The sequence below is a fragment of the Oncorhynchus masou genome, chromosome 23 (genome assembly GCF_036934945.1).
Source record: "Oncorhynchus masou masou isolate Uvic2021 chromosome 23, UVic_Omas_1.1, whole genome shotgun sequence".
Lineage (NCBI taxonomy): Eukaryota > Metazoa > Chordata > Actinopteri > Salmoniformes > Salmonidae > Oncorhynchus > Oncorhynchus masou.
In genome coordinates, this window is record NC_088234.1 from 58,114,291 (window position 1) to 58,132,597 (window position 18,307).

General features: G+C 44.1%; 1 protein-coding gene across 1 annotated transcript in view; it reads left to right on the forward strand.

Annotated features, from left to right (window-relative positions):
* The window catches only part of LOC135511109 (GDNF family receptor alpha-1-like), a 100,039-nt gene that overhangs the window by 71,033 nt on the left and 10,699 nt on the right, over positions 1-18,307 (forward strand). Inside the window, exons 4-6 of the mRNA XM_064932645.1 lie at positions 7,244-7,595; positions 9,601-9,710; positions 11,365-11,499. Of these exons, the coding sequence (XP_064788717.1) occupies positions 7,244-7,595; positions 9,601-9,710; positions 11,365-11,499 (597 nt within the window). The remainder of the gene's footprint in view (positions 1-7,243; positions 7,596-9,600; positions 9,711-11,364; positions 11,500-18,307) is intronic.

Below are 18,307 nucleotides of genomic sequence, written 5' to 3' on the forward strand. Positions count from 1 at the left end.
ACCATAATTTGCAAATAAATTCATTAAAAATCCTACAATTTTTTTCCTCATTTTGTCTGTCATAGTTGAAGTGTACCTATGATGAAAATGACAGGCCTCTCTCATCTTTTAAGTGGGAGAACTTGCACAATATGTGGCTGACTAAATCCTTTTTTGCCCCACTGTATATACTGTATTCTAGTCAAGCATAATCCTATATAACTACTGCTGTACACACCATTTATATTATATTCATGTACTGCCCATACTGTCCATGTACAGTGCATTCACAAAGTATTCAGACCCCTTCCCTTTTTCCACATTTTGTTACTTTACAGCCTTATACTGAAATGGATTAAATCATTTTTTCCCTCATCAATCTACAACAAAATACCACAGAATGACTTAGCAAAAATTGTTGTTTGGAAAACAATAACAGAAATACCTTAATTAAATAAGTATTCAGACCCTTTGCTATGAGACTTGAAAATGAGCTCAGGTGCATCCTGTTTCTATTGATCATCCTTGAGATGTTTCTACAACTTGATTGGAGTAAAATTGTGGTCAATTCAATTGATTGGACATGATTTGGTAAGGCACACACCTGTCTATATAAGGTCCTTCAGTTGACAGAGCATGTCAGAGCAAACACCAAGCCGGGAGCAGCATTGAAAGTCCCAAAGAACATAGTAGCCTCCATCATTCTTAAATGGAAGAAGTTTGGAACCATCAAGACTCTTCCTAGAGCTGGCCGCCTGGCCAACCTGAGCAATTGGGGGAGAAGGGTCTTGGTCAGGGAGGTGACCAAGAAACCGATGGTCACTCTGACAGAGCTCCAGAGTTCCTCTGTGGAGATGGGAGAAGAACTCCAGAACCCCAACCATCTCTGCAGCACTCCACCAATCAGGCCTTTATGGTAGAGTGATCAGACGGATGCCACTCCTCAGTAAAAGAGGAATGACAGCCCATTTGGAGTTTGCCAAAAGGTACCCAAAGGCCTCTCAGACATTGAGAAACACGATTCTCTGGTCTGAAGGAACCAAGATTGAACTCTTTGGCCTGAATGTCAACCGTCACATCTGGAGGAAACCTGGAAACCCCATGGCAGCATCATGCTGTGGGATATTTTTCAGCGGCAGGGACTGGGAGACTAGTCAGGATCGAGGGAAAGATGAACGGAGCAAAGTACAGAAAGATCCTTGATGAAAATCTGCTCCAGAGCGCTCAGGACCCCAGACTGGGTTTCACCTTCCAACAGGTTCACCTTCCAACAGGACAACGACCCTAAGCACACAGCTAAGATAACGCAAGAGTGGCTTCAGGACAAGTCTCTGAATGTCCTAGAGTGGCCCAGCCAGAGCCTGCTACTCAAGATGGCGCCGACTGACATGGCAGCTCTGCTTCTAGCTCCTAAGCAACTTATCATTTGTTGCATTATTAGCCCAGAATGTTTTTTGTGTTATTACATACAGCCGGAAATGACTTTTGGATATCAGCGGTAACTCACTAGCATTACGATCAGGAATACGACTTTCCCGAATTGGATCATTTGTTCGTACCCCCCAGGGCAATTATCCCAGAGGCTGCTCCAAGATGCTGCCGGTGGAGAAGAGTTATTCGGAGTTGACTTCTAGTCAGAATCAGGAGGAGGGCACCGCTTCCAAGTATATTTCTCGCTAATGGAAGGCCAAAAAGATCATCAAGGACATCAACCATCCGAGCCACGGCCTGTTCACCCCACTATCATCCAGAAGGCGAGGTCAGTACAGGTGCATCAAAGCTGGGAACGAGAGACTGAAAAATGGCTTCTATCTCAAAGCCATCAGACTGTTAAATAGCCATCACTAGCCGGCTACCACCCGGCTACTCAACCCTGCACCTTAGAGGCTGCTGCTTTATATTCATAGACATGGAATCACTGGCCACTTGAATAATGTTTACATACTGCTTTACTCATTTCATATGTATATACTGTATTCTATTCTACTGTATTTTAGACAATGCCACTCCGACATTGCTCATCCTAATATTTTTTTTATTTTTTATTCCATAATTTTATTTTCAGATTTGTGTATTGTTGTGAATTGTTAGATATTACTGCACTGTTGGAGCTGGGAACACAAGCATTCCGCTACACCCGCAATAAAATCTGCTAAATATGTGTATGTGACCAATACAATTGGATTTGATTTGACTTGAACCCGGTTGAACATCTACATCTACTGAATGGAAAGACCTGAAAATATCTGTGCAGCAACGCTCCCCATCCAACCTACAGAGCTTGAGAGGATCTGCAGAGATGAATGGTAGAAACTCCCCAAATACAGGTGTGCCAAGCTTGTAGCGTTATACCCAAGAAGACTCAAAGCTGTAATCGCTGCCAGAGGTGCTTTAACAAAGTACTGAGTAAAGGGTCTGAATACTTATGTAAATGTGATATTGCATTTATATATATATATATATATATATATATATATATATATATATATATATATATATATATATATATACATTTGCAAAAACATCTAAAAACCTTGCTTTGTCTTTATGGGGTATGGCCTGATCACCGACAACGACGAGACAGCCTATAGGGAGGAGGTCAGAGACCTGGCCAGGACAACAACCTATCCCTCAACGTGATCAAGACTAAGGAGATGATTGTAGACTACCGGAAAAAGAGGACCGAGCAAGCCCCCATTCTCATCAATGGGGCTGCAGTGGAGCAGGTTGAGAGCTTCAAGTTCCTTGGTGTCCACATCACTATCAAACTAACATGGTCCAAGCACCCCAAGACATCCGTGAAGAGGGCACGACAAAACCTATTCCCCCTCAGGAGACTGAAAAGATTTGCCATGGGTCCTCAGATCCTCAAAAGATTCTACAGCTGCAGCATCGAGAGCATCCTAACTGGTTGCATCACTGCCTGGTATGGCAACTGCTCGTCCTTCGAGTGCCTTGCGGAACGGCCCAGTGCATCACTGGGGCCAAGCTTCCTGCCATCCAAGACCCTTATACCAGGCAGTATCAGAGGAAGGCACTAAAAGGCACTAAAAATGGTCAAAGACTCTAGCCACCCTAGTCGTAGACTGTTCTCTCTGCTACCGCACAGCAAGCGATACGGGAGCGCCAAGTCTAGGTCGCAAGAGGCCGCTAAACAGCTTCTACGTCCAAGCCATAAGACTCCTGAACATCTAATCAAATGGCTACCCAGACTATTTGCATTTCCCTCCCCCTGCTACTCTCTGTTGTTACACCACTGCTACTCTCTGTTGTTATCATCTATGCATAGTCACTTAATAACTCTACCTAAATGTACATATTACCTCAACTAACCGGTGTCCCTACACATTGACTCTGTACTGGTACCCCCTGTATATTGTCTCGCTATTGTTAGTTTGCTGCTGCTCTTTAATTACTTGTTACTTTTATTTCTTATTCTTATCCGTATTTTTTGTAAACTACATTGTTGGTTAGGGGCTCGTAGGTAAGCATTTCATTGTAAGGTATTTGGCCCATGTGACTAATACAATTTGATTTGATTTGTATTGTGTGTAGATTGAAAAACACTATATATTTTCGAATAAGGCTGTAACGCAACAAAATGTGGAAAAGGTAAAGTGGTCTGAATACTTTCCCAATGAACTGTACACTGAGTATACAAAACATTATGCTCTTCCTATGATGTAAACTGACCAGGTTAATCCAGGTGAAAGCTACGATCCCTTATTGATGTCACTTCAATCAGTGTCGATGAAGGGGAGGAGACAGGTTAAAGAAGGATGTTTCATCCTTGAGACAATTGAGACATGGATTGTGTATGTGTTCCATTCAGAGGGTGAATGGGCAAGACAAAAAATGTGTCTTTGAACGGGAGTATGGTAGCAGGTGCTAGGCGCACCGGTTTGAGTGTGTCAAGAACTGCAGCGCTGCTGGGTTTTTCCCACTCAACAGTTTCCTGTGTGTTTCAAGAATGGTTCAAGAACACCCAAAGAGTCCATTCCCCGACGAATTTAGGCCGTTCTGAGGGCAACAGGGCAGGGGTGCAACTCAATATTAGGAAGGTGTTCTTAATGTTTTGTACACCCAGTGTATATACTGTATATATTCGGGACTGACTCAGACATTGCTCATTCTGATATTTCTTAATTTCTTTCTTTTTACTTTTTGGATTATTTGTGTATTGTTTGTATTGCTAAGTATTCCTACACTGTCGGAGCTAAAAACAAAAGCATTTTGCTGCACATGTGATAACATCTGCAAAACTGTGTACGCAACCAATAAACTTTGATTTGATTTGATAACTTTCTGCATGCCCTCTACGCCTGAGTGATTCAGCACTGTCTGTGACTGATATTAATTCACCTTGAGCCCCTGTGTCTCTTCAGCAAACTGTTCCCCAAAGCTAGCAGATGGGGACGCATACAGGATTTGTGTGGGAATTTGTTTTTTAATTTCTCCCTTCTGTTCAGACACATCATTATCTATCGATCAGCCAATTATTTACCCTCAGGTTATATTGCCAGTCACCCGCATCAGGGCTGGCACGCCCATTGAGATGCAGGTTATATGGAGGGAGGTCAAGGCTGTACAGGTGAAAAGGTATACTATCCATATGGAAGGTGTAATTACAGTCGACTGTACGTAGGTTGAAGCCTTGGTTTAATCAAGTCCCTCCATTAAGGTGTTAGAGGGATGGGACTCACAGTCTGCCAAACCTGGCAAGCTACACGTAGAAAAACAGGATCCAAAAGGGTTCTTTGGCTGTCCCCATAGGGGAACCCTTTTTGCTTCCAGGTAGAACCCTTTTGGGTTCCATCTAGAACCCTCTGTGGAAAGTTATATTCAAAGGGTTCTACTATGGGGACAGCCAAAAAAACCTTTAAGGTTCTAGATAGCACCGTTTTTTTCTAAGAATGTAGAGTAAGGCTCCTTGTGGATTTGTGATTAACCCCACCTACTGCTTACCATTTAGTCAGTCCTCTCTCCAATGCAGATGTGGATATAAGATGAGAGAAAAAAATGAGAGATATTAATCAGAATATGATTGAAAATGTCACACTGTATTTAACTGGTTGGTGTCAGAGTTACACCAATAACTCTGTGGAAATACACAGATAAGATAACGATCATAAAGGGACAAATAAAGATGACAAAGATATTTTGGCAAGTCCATTATCCATAACAATCTCTCCAGACGGATCATCCCCCAAATATTCTGCCTTGTTTTCTTATCCTGTGGATTGGAGGAGGAGACAGAGGTCATTACTCGACCTAAAGTCCCGTCGTAATTGAAATTAGGGAGGGGGTTGGAGGTAACAGGCGACATGATAATCAATTTGAGGCTGCATCGGAAACAAGAGCTGCTCGGGTGCTCCAGCTCCCTATGAAGAGACCAGATGGCCCCAGCCGTGTGTGGGCCTGTGAAGGGTGGAGGGGAGGGGAGGGGTGGGGAGAGACAACGGGAGGGAGGGAAGGAGAGCATGTGCAGGAGGGCTTTTTAGGGTGTGAGGATTTTTAGGGTGTGAGGATTTTTAGGGTCTGCGTATTGAGTATGCGTGTTTGCTTGAGAGACAGTGCCATCTGCCAGCAAGACACTTGGGGTTCAGCAGATGTGTTCTCTGACACTGGAGGAGCCGCAGGGAGGGATGAGGAGAGGATCTCGACACACTGCAGTCTACCTCTGTGGGAGGGAGGAGACAGACGGCTGGGTGACTGGACAGCTGCATGGCACATGACACCCACATACGCACATACACACCGTACAAAAATACGACACACACACACACGCACATGTCCACACATACTAGTACATTATACATACTCACATGCTCACACAGATAAACATTGAGCCTGTTGACACAGATACAGATCTCTTGCCCCAGAGCTCTGGTTTTTGCCATTGGGCCCTGAGGGGAAATGCCCTTTTGGGGACACAGGAGGGGGTGAAGGTCTGGTCAGGGCTGTCCTCATTTGGGTGTTGTCTGGCTGACTGGGGTGAGCTGTTATGGCCAATGACAGACAGACGGACAGACTGACTGACAGACAGACTTCAGGGCCAACAGGAGAGGCAGCTCGCAGGAAGCTGTAGAGTACTTATTTCCAGAAAGAGTTAATGTGTCTGGTCATTGAGCAAAGTAGAAGAGAGCAGCACAGACAGACAGAGTGAAGGAGAACTTTCAGATTTCAGTGAAAGGTCACCGTGAGCCCCGGCTGGCAGACCAGCCCGGCCAGTCATCTGGGATTGGCCGCAGGGACCGGTCCGGGAACCCTGACTGCACATCTACGACCTTTAGAGAAGACACTTCCTGTCTACAGCAGTGTGTTAGTGTCTTGACTGAGGAGCGGGTATCCTACTCTAGTCTTCACAGGCTTTAGTATCTACCAGTTTTCTCTCTTTCCTGGAGCTAATATTATCAAATTAAATCAAAGTGTTCGAGAGTCTTAGTCCCTCTTGGTTTATGGGTGTTGCTGCTGGTGGCAAGCACATACAAGCCTGAAAACTAGCAGACATTGTGGTCCTCGATGACACGAGTGTGACACCCCTGTAGAGCAGAGTTGTGACAACCCCTAGGAGCAGAGTGTAAAGGCTGCCTCTTAGTTTGGTATAACACCACCTCTGTTACCATGGAGAAACCACTGGACCATCCACTGTCCTCATCAAGAGACGTGTTGAATCTTATTAACACTATTTTCGGAGCACGACACGCACCGCTCATCCCAAGCCGGATTCTACCAACCAACCGCTCCTATTTTTAATTGGCGCTCATTAAAGAAAAATGCTGTTATTGCTCCATTTTCCAAAAAAAGTATCGCGAAACGGTAATTAACGTGGCATCTGTAAGAAAGCTGGCAATTAGCGAGACCTGACAGATGAGCAGGCCGTGGTGCCGGATGCTTTGATGACTCTGAAGTTTGGGAGAGCTGCATATTTGTTTTGCTTTAAAGGCTGCGGAGAGGAGGGGCACTGTTTGATTTAGGGCTAGAAACAGGGTAGCAGTAAATGGGCTCCTTGCTATCAATCAGCAGCGGCCAGGAAGAGATTAATATACAGTTGGCAAGGTTCCTAAATGATTAATTATTATTATTATTAATACATTATTTACTGTACATCGCTTATTTTTCCATCCACTCCAGTATAAGTTTAGTCACGTGATGCGTAACTCTCTCTAGCACTCCTGTTCATATTATTGTCAGTTTTATAAAAAGAGTTTACCAACCCAGAGATGATGGAAAATTACTAACCCTGTTGTCCTTTTTATGACAGGCGAGCCCGCTGTGACGAGGGAGAACAACTGTCTGAACGCGGCCAAGGCCTGCAACCTGAACGACACGTGTAAGAAGTACCGCTCGGCCTACATCAGCCCCTGCACCAGCCGTGTCTCCACTGCGGAGGTCTGCAACAAGCGCAAGTGCCACAAGGCCCTGCGACAGTTCTTCGACAAGGTCCCGCCCAAGCACAGCTATGGCATGCTGTTCTGTTCCTGTCCAGCCGGCGACCAGTCGGCCTGCTCTGAGCGCCGGCGCCAAACCATTGTACCGGTCTGCTCCTATGAGGACAGGGAGAAGCCCAACTGTCTCTCCCTGCAGACCTCCTGCAAGACCAACTACATCTGCAGGTACACCAGGATAAACAGTTGTCACAGTGCACAAGATTGTACACAGGCATCAAACATATAAAATGGCTAACAATCACATAGTCTCACGTGTCAGACTCACACCACATACCAACCATTGTCAATGTATGGATAAAACTACATTCCAGTCAACAACAGTTAATTTTCTCAAACCCTTCCCGATAGCATCCTCTGTAATATAAAGAGGTGCTGGAGACAGATTACACATTCTAGCTCGGCACCAAAATGGAGGGGTGTCTAAATAAACAGCGTGGAGGTTGCTATCATGCTTTCAGAGGTGTTGAGAAACATACCTGTCCCTGTGAAAAACACCATAAACAAACCTATTAAGATAACTGGAGGGAGGATCTTGGGAGATTGCATGGGAAATAAACCATCACTATTCACTAATGCATGAAGCAAACACTAAATCTACCTACAATAACTGAGAGTATTCAAGTTAAGCAGTGAAACACTCTGCTTTTCTTTCTGAATGCTCGTCTTTTCTGAGACAAGTGATTCATTTAGCTGTCATGTAGCAGTATTCTGGTTAGAATTACTGGGCGGCGGAGTGGATGTGTTTGGGTTAAGTGGCATCTGTTTCATTGGCAGTAATAGAGGCCATATTGAAATGCAGCGGAACGGACTGGACTCAATGAGTGACGTCTGACATTGCCTCTAGAACCACAGCACTCTGTCTGGGATCAAATGGAGGCATTAGTGCAAATAAATTGGGTCCATTTGGATTCCAGCCTCAGGGCTGTGCATTCTCTCTCTCTATCAGGCTCTCGCTCTCTCTCTCTTGCTGTCTCGCTCTGTCTAACTCTCTCTCTGTCTCGCTCTCTCTCTCTTGCTTTCACTCTCTCACTCTCACTCTCTCTCTGTCTCACTTTCGCTCTCATGCTCTCTTTCTCTCGATCGCTCTCTCTCTGTCTCACTCTCGTGCTCTCTCTCGATCTCTCTTGCTCTCGCTCTGTCTCACTCTCTCTTGCGCTCTCATGCTCTCTCTTTCTCTCTCTCTCTCACGCTCTCACTTCTCTTTCTCTCCCTCTATTTCTATCTCCCTCTGTCTGTCGCCCTCTTTATATCTCTTCCTTTAGCTAAATGTTCTTGTTCTCACTCTCTTCCCCTTCTCAACAAATGTGTAACACTAGGTGGTAGTAGGTTTTCCAGCTGTATCACGAGCTTGGTATCCAGAGCTCCTCTCTGTTTGTGGGAGGGATTATAAGACCAGGCATACCTACCTGCTGGCTGCTCCATCACCCTATGAGAGTGGTATTGTTAGAGAATGTCCAGTCATCTGGTGATTTTCAGTACCTATAATGTTCTCTTTGAAGTAGAAAGAAGAATCGATATAAGTTTAAATATTAGACATGTACAAAACAGAACAGTAAGCAGAATCCATGTGGATGAGGTAAGGTAGACCAACAAGAGATGACTGGTCTGGGCCATTGCTGATCTTGTGAAGGCTACTGGACATGCACATGCATGAATCATACATAGACAACATTGGCCTGAACTTGTGAAGACCTTTGGACAGGAACATTAGCTAATCAGCTATAGGCACCATTAGACCTGCAGTAGGAGTGTGTATGTCATGCCACCAATAGAATCTATGCCCCAGTGTTTGAGCCAATAAGAAAATGGAAACTAAGCAAGACAACAAGATTCATAAAGTGGAGTGACGATCTTATGTAAGGGTAAGACTGTATAAAAGCCAAGTACTAAGAATGGAGAGTCAGTTCTTCCATGGAATTGCTCGGCTTTGCTACTTTTTGTAATAAAGTCTGTTTGAATTTACAAGCTCCGGTATCTGAGAAATATTTGATTCAATATTTCCACGACAGTATCACAGAGTGGAATCAACAGCTCTCCCTCTCCTCCAACTAGCCCAGGAACAGATTGATGGGTACTGTGTGTGTGCGTGTGTTTATAAACCGTACCAATCAGTACCATTGCTGATATAGGGGAGATGAGATAGTTCAGAGGTTTCACTGTTGTCTTTCAGGTCCCGTCTGGCTGATTTCTTTGCCAACTGTCAGTCTGAGCCACGCTCCCTCTCTGGCTGTCTTAAGGAGAACTACGCTGACTGCCTGCTGTCCTACTCTGGCCTCATCGGTGAGTTTCTCCCTTGTTTCTATTAGTCAACCTTTCCTCACACACATTGATGGGTCTCACTATGGTCTTTCATTTTCTCACTGAATCCTCATACTGTCCCCTGAATGGCTCTCCTATCTGTTGTTATAGTCATGTGTCACAGAGTCCCTTCACCCCCTTCCTATCCTCTCTCCAAAGGGGTTATTCCACTTTCCCCATAGGATAAGCCTTTTTGGTTCTAGGGAGAACCATTTTTGGTTCCACTTAGAACCCTTTTGGGTTCCATGTAGAACTCTCTTTGGAAAGGGTCCTACATGGAACTCAAAAGGGTCCTACATGGAACTCAAAAGGGTTCTTCCTGGAACCAAAAAGGTTCAAAGTGTTCATTTTCTAAGAGTGCAGAGCAGCACAACCCAACGTCACACCACTTCATCCTGCCCCTCCACATCATTTCATGAAATTAGCTCATTGTTCCAGAGGAAACCAAGGATGCCAAGATTCATAGTTGCAAACAACGCAGTAGAGCGAAAGAATGAGCGTGTGAAAGACAGGAGGTTGGTGGCACCTTAATTGGGGAGAACGACCTCGTGGTAATGAATGGAACAGAATAAGTGGGATGGTGTCAAATAAAACAAACACATAGTTTCTATGTGTTTGATGCCATTCCACTTACTCCGTTCCAGACATTATTATGAGCTGTCCTCCTCTCAGCAGCCTCCTGTAGTGTGAAAGAGATAAAGAGAGAGGGGGAATGTGGGAGAAGATTTGTCTCCTTTATCTTCCCCTTCTCTCTGCTTCTGTGTGCTGAGGGAACCATCCTAGCTCAATCCATCACATTTTCCTGACTAGCACAGCTGTTACAGATAGTCCACACAGCAACCAACAAAATGCCAATTCATTTTGCCGCAAAACAAAAAGGGCTTGTTTGGATGGACGCCAGTAGGGGAACAATGCATTAAGGGAGCAAGAAATCACTGACTGTAGCTGTTTAGTTTTCTACAAAGCTGGAGAAACCTAATTCTTCCCACTGCCTTTGGAAATACTTCATATTGTCACTTTTGAAAATACTACATTATGTTTTCAGTGTTACGTGTTGATGAGAGAATTGGATGAAAATAGAGCTGGAAGAAAGCTTTTGCTAACAGTTGCAGTATGATAGGGATTCACCATTACATGATGGTTAGGTGCAATGGGAGGCGGATCCTCTTTCACCATACTTCATAACCAGCCAATGACCAGCCAAGAATACCAATAGGTCGTGGCTCTGCCACAGAGGATACCATGTCTATAGCAAACCAAACGGAACAAAAAAACTTTCTTTAAAGGCCCAGTGCAGTCAAAATTCCGTTTTACTGTGATTTGTATAATACTGTACAACAGCTGATTAAACTAACATTGTTTAAACTAACACAGGAGCTTCTAATCTGCAGTTTTGCATGGGCGGGAGTTTCGGCTTTACAAAGAGAGTTTCAAACCTCACTGCCAATAACAGCTAGTTTTCAGTTTTCCCCTCCCCACTCAGACCACTTCCAGACAGTCCTAGCTAAATTCTTACTATTCTTGTCCAATTTAATGGAAATCTTAAGGTACTTAATTGTTACCCGAAAATGATTTGTTATTGATATAAAAACAGCTGCATTGGGTAATTTATTGTATTTCTTCCCCCTCCCAACAGGTACCGTGATGACGCCCAACTACCTGCGCTCTCCTAAGATCAGTGTTGTCCCCTACTGTGACTGCAGCAGCAGTGGCAATGGCAAGGAGGAATGTGACAAATTCACAGAGTTCTTCACAGACAACAGCTGCCTCCGTGAGTGACTGACCACGCATCTGCTGTCCTCTCCTCTCATCTTCATTCTCATACCATTTTCCTGTCTCCTCCACTCTTTCATTGCAGGTCTCCTGACAATTATTCATCCCTCTCTCATTGTTCCTTCCTTCATCCTCCCTCTCTCCCAAGTGATGCTCCATTTCTCCTGTGAGCTTTTTGGCGAAAATCAGAGAGAGAGGAGGAAGAAACAGAAACAATGATAAGGCTGTGTGTGTGTGTGTGTGTGTGTGTGTGTGTGTGTGTGTGTGTGTGTGTGTGTGTGTGTGTGTGTGTGTGTGTGTGTGTGTGTGTGTGTGTGTGTGTGTGTGTGTGTGTGTGTGTGTGTGTGCGTGTGCGTGTGTGCGTGTGCACATTAATAATAATAATGTTCTTGTGTGAGTGACTAGTTCCCCGGAGTAACTCTCCTGGATCAGCGATAGCCAGGGCCCAATTTTTCAAAAGTGATTTATCCAGATTTTGCCTATCGGATATGATTGAATGCATAGAAATAGAATGAATAGAATGGTAATCCCCATTCAAGCCAATGATTTGTCCATTCTATTCATTATTTTTCTATGCATTTAACACTGTCCGATTGGCAAAATCCAGATATATCACCTTTTTTTAAAACTGGGCCCTGGGCATTGTCTTCTAACTTGGTGGCCCTCCTCTCACATATCAGACAGATTTAATTAACCACCACCCCCCCCCCCTTCCGTCCCACCCCTCTCTCTCTCCATCCACTCCCCCGCCACAGCAATTCCTTCTTTAATAAATACAGCTCCTTCACTATCACAAGGTGCCAGGCCTCTGGAGATAGCAGATCCATGGCTGTGGTGCCTGTCTTTGTGCAATCACAGCTCAACTTCCTCTGCTGTGTTATTGGTATAGCATTGTCTCTCAGCCCTTTTCAAAGCCAGTAGGATCCACTATAGTCACACTCTCACCGACCCTATGGGGAAGTTTGTTTTCACTGTATTATAGAGATAGTGTTATATATAACATTTTGTTCCCAATGTGACAATGTGCATGACACAGCACTATCACAACAGAGCAATTTCTTTAGGGGAATTTCAGTGTCATTGAAGTCTATTTGACCTACTGCTATTGAGAAGGATTTGGGTTTTAGCTTTGAGAAAGAAAGCCATTGAGATAGAAAGATAGGTTTCCTCCCACAATGTACCAAAGGTCCAGCATACACGTCTGCAATTAGACCAACGTCAGTTTGGCAGGGAGGAAAGGGAGGAGTGTGGACATCCGTCCAGCGTCATATCTGTTCATTTCCTGACGTAAACATTTAGCAAGTGAGTAGTTTGCATTCGCCATGACGTTTGTGTTACAGGCTGACAACCACTGACTGGCTGTGGCTAAAATTAGCCTAGATATCTGCGTCCGCATTGTGTCTGCCAGTAAACACAGTCCGCCTTTGTCATGTTTCCGAGGGGATTATTTTGTCCCTACCCAAACTCTTGATTTTTTGGGAGAGCTGTCTGTCTGAAGAGCACCTTCCCTGAATATTTGTTCTCCTGGCAAGAAAATCTGACATGATTCCCAGAACTAGTACTTGTAACGGTTTTCATGCGGTGAAGGAGAGTCGGACCAAAATGCAGCGTGTAGATTGCGATCCATGTTTAATGAACAAACGTAAACACGAATCAATACAAATACTACAAAACAAAAGAACGTAACGAAAACCGAAACAGCCTATACTAGTGTAAACTAACACAGATACAGGAACAAGGACACTAAGGACAATCACCCACGAAACTCACAAAGAATATGGCTGCCTAAATATGGTTCCCAATCAGAGACAACGATAATCACTTGACTCTGATTGAGAACCGCCTCAGGCAGTCATAGACTAACGCTAGACATCCCACAAAACCCCAAGACAAAAACACACCACAATAACCCATGTCACACCCTGGCCTGACCGAATAAATGAAGAATAAACATAATATATTTCGACCAGGGCGTGACAGCACTGTCCTTAATAGGAGTGCTTTGCTGTCACTACACGTCTCTGTGCTCCTCTAGACATCCAGGAAGAGCCTGTGAAGCTTGTCCGGGTTAAACTGTGTCCAACTCTCCCTCTATTCCATTTTATATTCATATTTTAGTCATTTTGCAGACGTTCTTATACAGAGGGACAGTTAATGCATTCATCTTAAGGTAGCTAGGTAAGACAAACACGTATCACAGTCATAGTAAGTACAACTTTTCGTCAATAAAGTACCTATCATCAGAAAAGTCAGTGCTAGTAAGAAAACAGATCACTTCCTGCAAATCTACACATTTGCTATGAGGGTGAAAGAAAAATTGGCTGATTTTAAGCTCATTTCCTACAATTCTACACATTTTGCCAAGTGACAGACAGAACCATTTTCAGTTTTGTAGCTAATCTCATGCTATTCTACACATTTTGCCAGGGCTTATGACCTCCAGGGAGTTCCTAACTGTCGTGTTCATATGCTATCTGGGGGTGCACCCCCAACACCTGCGGGCCTGTTCAGTAATCCGGCCCTGAGTGCAAGTGTTGAACATAGACTAAAGGTAGGGAGGTGCAGTTCCCCTTTCTGCTCCATAGACAAGCACCGGGATCATGAAATGGATGTGAGCTTCAACTGGGAGCCAGTAGAGAGTGTGGAGGAGCGGGGTGACATTGGAGAACTTGGAAAGATTGAACAGCAGGCGGGAAGAGTTTCAGGGGTTTGATGGCACAAGCGGGGAGCCCAGCCTCTGATCCCCTCAGAGTACCAAGGCATGGCTAAATCCCCTCTCTCTATCTCTCTCTGAAACTAATAAAACAAATTATTGTGATTGTGTTGTGACTGTGACGTCATGTTGTAAAAAATTTCACAGCATGAAAATTATCCCAGTCAATAATCGAATGCACGTCTGTGTGGATGGCAGATGTTTCTATCAGCCCCACCTCGCTCTAGATTTATCTAGCTACAGTAACATGCAAGTTTAGCTGTAAAGTCGAGATGGCTTGTTCTCAGAGGTAGGCATTTTTAACTTGTTTGTATAGCTAGCTCACTAACTAACAAATATATGCACTCTCAATCAAAAACGTAGTGCCCAAGTCTTTGCAATCGCAAAAATTCTCTCCTCACATCAACCCTCAGCGCTTTGACCGCAAGTCCGGGTATTATATGCCGACCTTACGGCTCAAAAAGCTTTTGATTGGTCAGAGTCAATACTCCTGGCCACCATTAATTGGCAGATGTGTGAAGCAAATGTGTGTGCCCACAGAACAATTTTTCGAGATCGAGGGAGGGTTTGTGAGAAACATCCGCACGAGCACAGCCATTCACATAAAGAGTTACGTGTGCAATTATTGAACTGGGAACATTTTCACGGTGGGAGAAATTTTACAGCATGACGTCACAATCAGAATACGATCAGAACGATTGGGAACTATTTCACACTGGGAAGATTTTTACATGACATGTGGCGGTCTCGGGGCTACCCATGCAGCTCAGAGGGAACATTTGTCAGCACTAACACACAATGACAGATATGCTCCCACACAACCGTCAGTGCTGGTGTGGCTCTGAAGCTGTGATAGGGCCTTGCTCTGGTTCCTTAACCAGGGGGCCAGCGGGAGGGCTCTGTCCTCTTACGGAAAGCTCTTTTGGAAGGCATTAGAAGACAAAGCATAGCTGCTGATTTGCTTCATCTAATGCGAAGCATACATTGTTCCCAGTTAAGGATCCTCTCCTGCATTTGCCTCTAGGTCAGCAGAGTAAAGTACTGTTGTTCTCTTGCACCATTCTTCAATCCAGTACAGTGATGGTAGTTCAGTATTTGTCATACAGCTTTATTCAGCCATGACAAAAGGCATTACAGGGTTGTTACGTGACCAAAAATGTTGGAAGTGAGAAAAGAGAAGTAGAGTTACTTCTGCTCGATGGTACATATAAAGTGGTTGGTGGTTCATTTGCTGGTAGCAGTGGCATTGTGAGAAATAATATCCCAACAGAGAGGTCACACTGAGTAACCGGCAGCATTATCAGCAATCCATAAGTGCCCAGGGGGCATCCACCCTGTGTGCTCCTGAGAAATCACCTAGGAGATCAGTAATGGTCCTATTCTTCTGACCAACAGCCTGAGTGGAACTCCAGCGGGCGCATTGGCAAGGCTCCTTTATGCCACTTCTAAGCACTCACTCTTAGTTCAAAAGATCAGAGATTGGTGTTAGCTCTCTCCTATAAAAACCCTCTTATCGGAGGAGACACGCTTTTAACTATGTATAACTAGTATATCCAATCCCTACACTGATCGATTGTATCTTTGTTCTGTATGACTCTGCAAAACAAACACCAAAACTCTTGACTATTGCAATAATGTCAATGTTAATTGTTAAATAAATACTACAGTGCCCGATTTCGGGCAATAGATTTACGGGCAATTGCTGATAGTATGTTTACATTATTATTTTATTCATTTCCTACTGTTTTATGTCAGAACACAAGAAACTGTACTGCTCTAGGACACCTAGATGGCAGGTAGCCTAGTGGTTAGAGTGTTGGCCCAGTAACCAAAAAATTGCTGGATTGAATCCCTGAGCTAAAAAAATGTTTGTTCTGCCACTGAACAAGGCAGTTAACCCACTGTTCACCGGTAGGCCGTCATTGTAAATAAGAATTTGTTCTTAGCTGACTTGCCTAGTTAAATAAAGGTAAAACATGTTTTTATAATAATACCAATATGGGCGGAACACAATTGTCCGGGTTTGGCCTGTGTAGGCCATCATTGCAAGAATGTGTTCTTAACTGACTTGCCTAGTTAAATAAAGGTTAAAAAATAAAACGAATTATCTGTTGAATAAATGTGTCCAGTGGTCTGCTGCGTCATTACGATCCAATTGGTCAGATCCTTGTCACGTTATAGGGAGGCCCTTAGAAAAGTAGCTCTCTAAATCGACTCGCTGGTAAATTCAGTCTGGAGAGCGCTCAGAGTGTGCTCTGGACGTTCGTAAATTCAGAGCGTTGTCAGATTGTCCGTTCGTAAATTCGGAGCGTTTCGCTCTCGGAGCGTTCAGAGCGCATACTGGACGCTCTGGCTGAGGAGTAGGGTTAATCTGAGCGCTCTGACGTAACATCAGCAGTCAAGCACCCAAGCTAACGTTGGCTAACTTGCTAGCTACTTCCAGACATAAATGAGAGAACACCTCACTCTGACCATTTTACTTGCCCTAGCAGAGCTGGCTAGGCTGTTTTCATGTTATCCAGAGCGCTGATGACTAATTGCAGCTGGCAAAAATTTAATTACGCTTTTTAGCCGATGTTTACTGACAACGGCCATATTCAACACGTGTTGAGCGTTCGTAAATTCATCAGTTATTCTGCGCTCTGGCACACTCGGACGACAGTGCTCTAAAATCGGAGTAGATAACTAGAGCGATTTTACGAACGCACCTTCAAACTTTTTTTTACGTTGGCAAGAGGGGCGGACACGACACACTTCTACATTATTCAAAATATTGCCTTCTTGCTAGATTAATGAATACAGCCATAGCAAAATGGGCCTATTTGTTTGGTTCAACAGACGGCCATGCGCACTAATGCCTGTCTGTCAGTGTTTTGGTTGATGTAAATGTCACTGATATGATATCATGTTTACCCATGTGCTGTTTGCACTTGATGAATGGAAACAGAAACGATTAAGTGGCAGATTGTGCAGATTCCAGGCTGTTTGCACACAGTGTGATATTCCCTGTGTTTAAACATGGGATTTATCTCCTCTTGGCAAGACAAACACTGCATTCCTGTGCAGCTGGAACAGCCTGCCGGGACTTCCTGGGTGTCTGGATTCTAACATTGCTCAGTGTTTGCAGAGTAAAGGTCCAGTGTTAAATCACACTCTCGTTTGTCAGCAAGAATAAGACACAGGGTCCAGTTTGTACACTCACACTTAGTAAAAAGGGTTCCAATAGGGTTCTTCGGTTGTCCCCATAGGATAACCCTTTTTGGTTCGAGGGAGAAACATTTTTGGTTCCAGGTAGAACCCTTTTGGGTTCTATGTAGAAACGTGGAAAGGGTTCTACATGAAACCCCAAAAGGTTATAACTACAAAGAAAAGGGTTCTACCTGGAACCAAAAAGGGCTCTTTAAAGGGTTCTCCTAATGGGAACAGCCGAATAACCCTTTTAGGTTCTAGATAGCACCTTTTCTCCTCAGAGTGTAGTCGATGCCTGTAGGAATACACTCATCCTGTTAGGAGTGAATTACAGTGTGTATTCTCAGGGGCTTGACTGGCAGGTTATACATGTTAGTATTTCTCAAGTGCTGCTGATTCCTCAAACTCCACTGAAAGCCCTGACATTGAGCTAGAGCTAAATAGGAGCTAAACTCATGTACATTATCACAGCACAAGCATTGTGCCTAAATTCCAAACTAGAAAAGCACCTCATCAGCCGTGACAGACGACGCCGTCTAATGCGATGTCTCTAATTAGTCTTTGTTGAGAACAAAGCTCCATAAAAGACCTTATCAACAAATGCAATACACATCAGGCCACTGCTGTGCTAGCACACAGTATTAGTGCACTAGGATAGGCTCAGTGGCACACCCGCTTTCTTCACCGCAAGATAATGAAACCAGCTTTAATTGATTCCCTCACAGCCAGCATTTAAGAGGTGTGGCCCTATACAGCCTTAGACGATTCAAGCCCAAATGAGCTGACAAGTAAAAAATAATAATAAAAAGCATGTCCGTCCTTTTCCAAAGTGTTGGCTCACAGTTTAAATGGATTCAATGACCCAGGGAAGAAATAGTTGAATTATTCTGTGAGCGGTGCATAA